The sequence below is a fragment of the Suricata suricatta genome, chromosome 9, assembly GCF_006229205.1.
Source record: "Suricata suricatta isolate VVHF042 chromosome 9, meerkat_22Aug2017_6uvM2_HiC, whole genome shotgun sequence".
Classification (NCBI taxonomy): Eukaryota; Metazoa; Chordata; class Mammalia; order Carnivora; family Herpestidae; genus Suricata; species Suricata suricatta.
In genome coordinates, this window is record NC_043708.1 from 57,478,307 (window position 1) to 57,484,946 (window position 6,640).

Sequence of the window (6,640 nt, forward strand, 5' to 3'; positions counted from 1 at the left end):
GCCCCCCACCCTGCGCCGCGCGGCTGCCCGTCGCTTCGCACAGGGCTGGATGGTTGCATCGGGCAAGGTGGCTCCAGGATGTTAGGGACTGTGAAGATGGAAGGGCATGAGAGCAGCGACTGGAACAGCTACTACACGGACACACAGGAGGTGAGAGGCGGGCGGCGGGCGGGACGCTCCCGGAGCCCGTGCCGGGGGACGCCCGGCAGGAAAGGCGGCTGGAGGGCTGGGGGCGCCTCCTCCGTGCCATCGCTGCCTGCCCACCCCCCTGATGTGATCCCGGCCAGGCCTTGGCCGGGCCTTGGAGCCGGATCCGCTGCCCCGCTGGGGAGGCTGGATCCCGGCGCTCAGCGCTTGGAGCGGGCCATAGGGTTTAAGGAAACTCTGGGCTTTGAAAGCACCCTCTCTGGAAAGCACTTGCCTCTTTTCTGTGGAGAGCGGGAGCCGGAACCAGGCCCAGGGTGCCACGGGTTTGTAGGGCGAGCGCCGGCACGAGTTGGTGCTAACTTTAGGAAAGACAGAGCTTGCCTGCAGGGCGGCCTCTTCCTCCCACGGTTGAATTCGAAGATGTCTTCAGATGAAAGCGCGCTGCAGTTGAGATTCTTAATAATGAAACGATTCCGAAATTTTATAAAACTACTTTAAAAGCCCTGTTTGGGGAGAAGTGTGCTCATTCTACTGTAGAACCGCTGGGTGGCGCAGGTGCGAACTGACTTTTCCTCCAGCACCGCGAACCGAGAACCTGTTTCTCTTCATTGTCCCCTTGGTGGCACGTTCATGTGGTTTATTTTACAATGTGCACAAAGGGATTGTGAGGAAAACCAGGTACAGGCAGGACCACCATCTACTAAGAGTGTTTCTCTGGAAACAGCTGGCGATTACCCCCCAAAAGTTCACCGTTATTAAAAACAATGAAATTGCCTTGGATAATCTTTGGGAGAAGAAAAGGAAAAAATAAAACGAAAGTAAAAAATACTTTAAGACACGGACAGAAAAAATGTAGAATCAGGAAATATTTTATGGTAATTGTTTTATTTAGCTTTGTATATTTATATATAAACAAACTTAGCTTGAATTTATTTGCATACCATAGCAGAGTGTTAAATCTGTACACCTTTTATATTTTCAAATGAAATGTATTTGTTGATGAAAAAATTTAAGTCTATTTTATTAACTTATCAGAGAATTTTTTTATATTTCTGACTATATACTTTTAACATATATAGTGCACTCCCAAACTGCTGTTGATAAGGGTTTTCTCCTACTGTTGATTTAAAAATGAGCTCAGAACTCTTCCTTGGGTTTAATTCAATGCAGTCATCTTGACCCACTAGTCACTGAAGCCCCGTACGGAAAGATCTTCCTTATAGGTTAAAGCTGAGAATTGGGAAACAGAACAGCATTAAGAGAAAATAAGTAGACTTTCATTTAGAAATTCTAGGTGGGATTTTAAAACCAGGCTTTGAAATGATCCGCAGCAACATATCAGTATGTGAAACAAAATAGATAATATTGAGAAATTGTGTCACCAAAATTTTTTAATATTATGGGACTGAAAATAGATAACGAAATTGATGCAAATTTTTGTGTGGCTTATAGAGATGTACATGTAAAGTCATGTTAAAGTTTAGTGTAGTGCATTGATATTATTATGCACCCCTCCGGCCCCCTTCTCTTCTTGTAGATCTATTTTTAATTCCCCCCTTAAATTATTTAAGTGGAGTTTCTTTCCCTTTTAATATTACAGTTGCTACAAGAAGATAGGAAACACTACTTGTAAATATAACAGAAAGTCACCATTTGGAGAAAACTGCTAAAGCGGTAAAGCCAGTTGTTGAGAAATGGTCATACGGCCATGAATGATTAGTCCTATCAGGGAGAGTTTAATTAACAGCCTCCCCGCACAGCAGCTACTACTCAGCGGTCAGCTTGGCCTGGCAGGCGCAGGCGGGATAGGCACAGAGCTGGTGTTTCTGTTGCCCACCCCGGGGCTGCACTGCCGAACCCACTGCAGAGTCAGAGAGGAATTCTCTTTTCTCTAAACTTCTTTTAATCAAAAGGGCTTTGCTGAGGCCGGGCTGGGGTGGAGACTGGGATACCAACTGGCGTGGATGGAGTAGGCGAAGGAGGGACCCCAGAAGCCGGCCCCTGGGCCTGGCATGTAGGGCGATTACACATCTTCCTGAGGACATATTTTCTGTGAGCGCTTCTCTTTCATGCCTGCTGCGACAGGATTTTTCCCCTGCAGCGCAAGACATTTTTTTGCTCTTTCTGGGGAGGTCGCCTGACGGTTTGCACCGGGTGGGGGTGGGGGTCCTATGCTTTGCAGAAATGCTCTCTGTACGTCTCTGGGTTTGCCCCGGGCGGGTCGACCGCCCGCGCCCACCACTAACCCTGCCCTTTGGGGCCTCTTCACTTGCTCTCTCTGCTCCAGGCCTACTCCTCGGTCCCCGTCAGCAACATGAACTCGGGCCTGGGCTCTATGAACTCCATGAACACCTACATGACCATGAACACCATGACTACTAGCGGGAACATGACCCCAGCTTCGTTCAACATGTCCTACGCAAACCCGGGCCTGGGCGCTGGCCTGAGTCCCGGCGCGGTGGCTGGCATGCCTGGAGGCTCCACGGGCGCCATGAACAGCATGACGGCTGCGGGCGTGACGGCCATGGGGACAACCCTGAGCCCCGGCGGCATGGGCGCCATGGGCGCGCAGCCCGCGGCCTCCATGAACGGCCTGGGCCCCTACGCGGCTGCCATGAACCCGTGCATGAGCCCCATGGCGTACGCGCCGTCCAACCTGGGCCGCAGCCGGGCGAGTGGCGGTGGCGACGCCAAGACTTTCAAGCGCAGCTACCCGCACGCCAAGCCGCCCTACTCGTACATATCGCTCATCACCATGGCCATCCAGCAGGCGCCCAGCAAGATGCTCACGCTAAGCGAGATCTATCAGTGGATCATGGACCTCTTCCCTTATTACCGGCAGAACCAGCAACGCTGGCAGAACTCCATCCGGCACTCGCTTTCCTTCAACGACTGCTTTGTCAAAGTGGCGCGATCCCCGGACAAGCCAGGCAAGGGCTCCTACTGGACGCTGCACCCGGACTCCGGCAACATGTTTGAGAACGGTTGTTACTTGCGCCGCCAGAAGCGCTTCAAGTGTGAGAAGCAGCCAGGGGCCGGGGGCGGAAGCGGGAGCGGGGGTGGCGGCGGCGCCGCCAAGGGTGGCCCCGAGAGCCGCAAGGACCCCTCGAGCGCCGCTAACCCCAGTGCCAATTCGCCCCTTCATCGGGGCGTGCATGGTAAAGCGGGCCAGCTAGAGGGCGCGCCGGCCCCCGGGCCGGCTGCCAGCCCCCAGACTCTGGACCACAGCGGGGCGACAGCGACAGGGGGCGCCTCGGAGTTGAAGACTCCAGCCTCCTCCGCTGCGCCCCCGATCAGCTCTGGGCCCGGGGCGCTGGTCTCTGTGCCTCCCTCCCACCCGGCGCACGGCCTGGCACCCCACGAGTCCCAGCTGCACTTGAAAGGGGACCCCCACTACTCCTTCAACCACCCCTTCTCCATCAACAACCTCATGTCCTCCTCGGAGCAGCAGCACAAGCTGGACTTCAAGGCGTACGAGCAGGCACTACAGTACTCGCCCTATGGCGCTGCGTTGCCCGCCAGCCTGCCGCTCGGCAGCGCTTCGGTGGCCACCAGGAGCCCCATCGAGCCCTCAGCCCTGGAGCCAGCCTACTACCAAGGTGTGTATTCCAGACCCGTCCTAAACACTTCCTAGCTCCCTGGGACTGGGGGTTTGTCTGGCATGGCCATGCTAATAGCAAGACAGAGAGACAGAGAGAGAGAATCAACAGCAAACAAAACCACACATACCGAGCCGACAACAGCATAATAAAATCCCAACTATTTTTATTTCATTTTTTGTGTGTGTGCACAATCTTTTCCCCAGTGCAAAGGACTGTTACTTTGTTATTGTATTCAAAATGCCTTGTGTATATTATTACAGAGAAAACCCATCCCAAACCAACAATTTTTTTTCCTGCAAAGTTTAACGATCCACAAATGTATATATAAAATCTTCCTACTTCCTTATTCCCGTCCCTTCCCTCTTCCCCTCCAGACACATTCCAGTCTGTGCAGGGTTTATTTAAAAAAGAAAGAAAGAAAGATGGTCAAACTTGTAAAATATTTGTTTGTGCTTTCCCCCTCCCCCTCACCTGACTCTCCACAAGTTTACAGGTCTGTGGCAATACTCTAACCATAAGAACTGAAAGGGTGAAGAAACAAGTAGACAGGAGGGGCTACTAAAAGTATTTGAAGGACAGTCCTGCTGTTATGCAGCAAAACTTAAACTGATTATAAACATCAGAGCCATTTGTGATTCAGCTGACATTTCTGATACATTCGGATAGCAGGTGTCTTAAAATGGAATACATATATATTATGTACGAACTTATTTATGCACATGCTCAGATATTTAGACATCCTCCATATATTTGCATAACATATAGAAGTAATAGGTAGGTGATATACATGTTACATTTTCAAGAGTTGCCTGACCAAGAAGTTACAAAGACACCCTCCTCCCTTGCCCTCTCCACCCATATATAGCCCTGGGAATCAATTCCTCAAGAATTGCAATCCTCAAGAACTCTGCTCCTTGCTTTGCAGAGCGCCATTGTCATGTCATTCTGAGGTCACAGAACATGTATAAAATTAGCTTCTCTGTATCTATACCATTTAAATAATATTTTTTCCAGGAAACAAAGGAATATTATGTTGTTGGAGGAGAGACACGCGTTATAGGGAGTGGTATTTCAAAATTTGGTCCAAGATCCCAAAATCCAGTTGATTGTGGCCATTTTAATTATTGCCATCATGTGCTTGTTTCATTCAGTGTTAATGCACTTTTCACAGTTGGACATGGTGTTAGTATAGCCAGACGGGTTTCATTTTTCTTCCTCTTTGCTTTTTCAATGTTAATTTATTGCATGGTTTATTCCTTTTTTCTTTATAGTTGAAATTACTTTAAATGATGGTTAAATTACAAATTAAAAATGTTAATTTTATCAATGTGATTGTAATTAAAATATTTTGATTTTAAATAACGAAAATTATAAGTTTTAAGCTGTGGAATATGTTCTTGATCATTTCCAGTTAAGGACTTTAAATAAATCAAATGTTAACAAAAAACTATTTGTTATTTTCCTTAATTAAGTCCAAAATAGGTATTCTGATTATGGTATTTTCCAAAGTCCAGCACTGAATATAAATAACAAAAAGGAAAATGATCTAAAACAAAATTGTTTTGTTTATGCTTATTATATGAACTTGAAGCTAGTAAAAAATCAGTCAAAAATTCAGTAGAAGTGGATAAATTGATTTGATATCCCAAGAATTGAGATCTTTAAGATTATTTAGTCCCAGAAATGTTTACTTCAATTTTCAAGATGAGCTTAAGCCTTCTATGTTTCCTTTGAGCCTGTCCACAATGAAATCAAATTCATTACTATACATTTCCCCCTTCCTCAATGTATACTTTTCCTTTATCTGAGAGGTATTCTAGGAGAATAAAATATCAGATGTGGCTGATAAAATTAAGTTGTCTACAACAGAGAATCCGGAGCTTTTTTCCCCCCCATTAAAAGAGAAACAAAACTTAACCATCCTGGTAGCTTTGGAGGCGGTGTCGGGGAGGCAAGTTAACTCACTCCTGCAGGGAAAGCTTTGTGCCATCAGGACATTGCAGGGTAGCTGCTATTTTGTATTTTGTGAAGATACTTCTAAAAATACTGTTTCTAAAAATATCATTCCAGAGAACTTAAAGCTTGATTTGTTCGCATTCTAAGAAGCTTTTAAATGCAACTTCACACCCCTACAGTTGCTTGAGATCACAAAATCATTAATCTCCTTTGATAGTAGGCTCACTTTCCAGTCCACCTATTTCTTTGTAAGTCTTGTTCGGATTGACATCAACAATAACACCACCAGCCCAAGCAGAAGCTAGCCGGCCTGAGCCCCTGTGTAGGAACTCCATCCTCACCAGGGCTTGAACTTGGACAGCCTTTACTTTGATCGCCCCACTCCACACAGCGGACAAGATAAAAAGAGCTGTGTGAGTCCCTTAATTATCGCGTAATTGCCTCCCCAGATGAGAGAAGGGGTGGCGCGTAGCACTTGAGAAAAATCCAGAAATCCAAGACCTCCCCCCCCGCCCCCGCCCCAACACACACACTTCAGCTAATGAAAGGAGGAGAGAGAAATAACTGGTTTGAATAATTTCAAAACCTAATTTAGAGGCCTCTCGGGAGGACATTAAAGTCCCAAAGAGAAGAAAAGGCTTTCAATCTCAACAGTTACTCATATTTATAAATACCTATTTATAGCAGGTAAATAGAAGTTGGCAAATTCGAATTCCAAATGTAATGAGGGGTGAGTTTGGGCCTAGGAATTTTACCAGCCGCACTGAATCTGAATCGACTACTGCTCGGTGATTTCCCTTCTTTTCTTTAACAAATCAGCAATATCAGTGTTTTCCCTTCACCCACCGGATTAAAGTCGGCCTTAGCTCTCTCTCTTACTTGGCAGAGAGTTTTTCTAGGCTCGCGGGGGGGGGGGGGGGGGGGGGGGGGGGGGG

The 6,640-nt window shown here is 47.3% G+C and overlaps 1 protein-coding gene across 1 annotated transcript; it reads left to right on the forward strand.

The window, feature by feature from the left end:
* The first annotated feature begins 68 nt into the window (after positions 1 to 68).
* Positions 69 to 5,025, forward strand: FOXA1 (forkhead box A1). Its single transcript, XM_029951753.1, has 2 exons — positions 69 to 150; positions 2,435 to 5,025. Exons 1-2 carry the CDS (start codon positions 79 to 81, stop codon positions 3,779 to 3,781), a joined length of 1,419 nt encoding a protein of 472 aa, XP_029807613.1. The 5' UTR covers positions 69 to 78; the 3' UTR covers positions 3,782 to 5,025.
* Positions 5,026 to 6,640: the final 1,615 nt, after the last annotated feature.

What these genes read in the sequence shown, in the direction of transcription:
- FOXA1 (XM_029951753.1), top strand. Translation starts at nt 79, where the DNA reads ATGTTAGGGACTGTGAAGATGGAAGGGCATGAGAGCAGCGACTGGAAC. An exon ending in ACTACACGGACACACAGGAG is followed by an intron (nt 151 to 2,434) that starts GTGAGAGGCGGG and finishes TCTCTGCTCCAG; the next exon opens with GCCTACTCCTCGGTCCCCGT.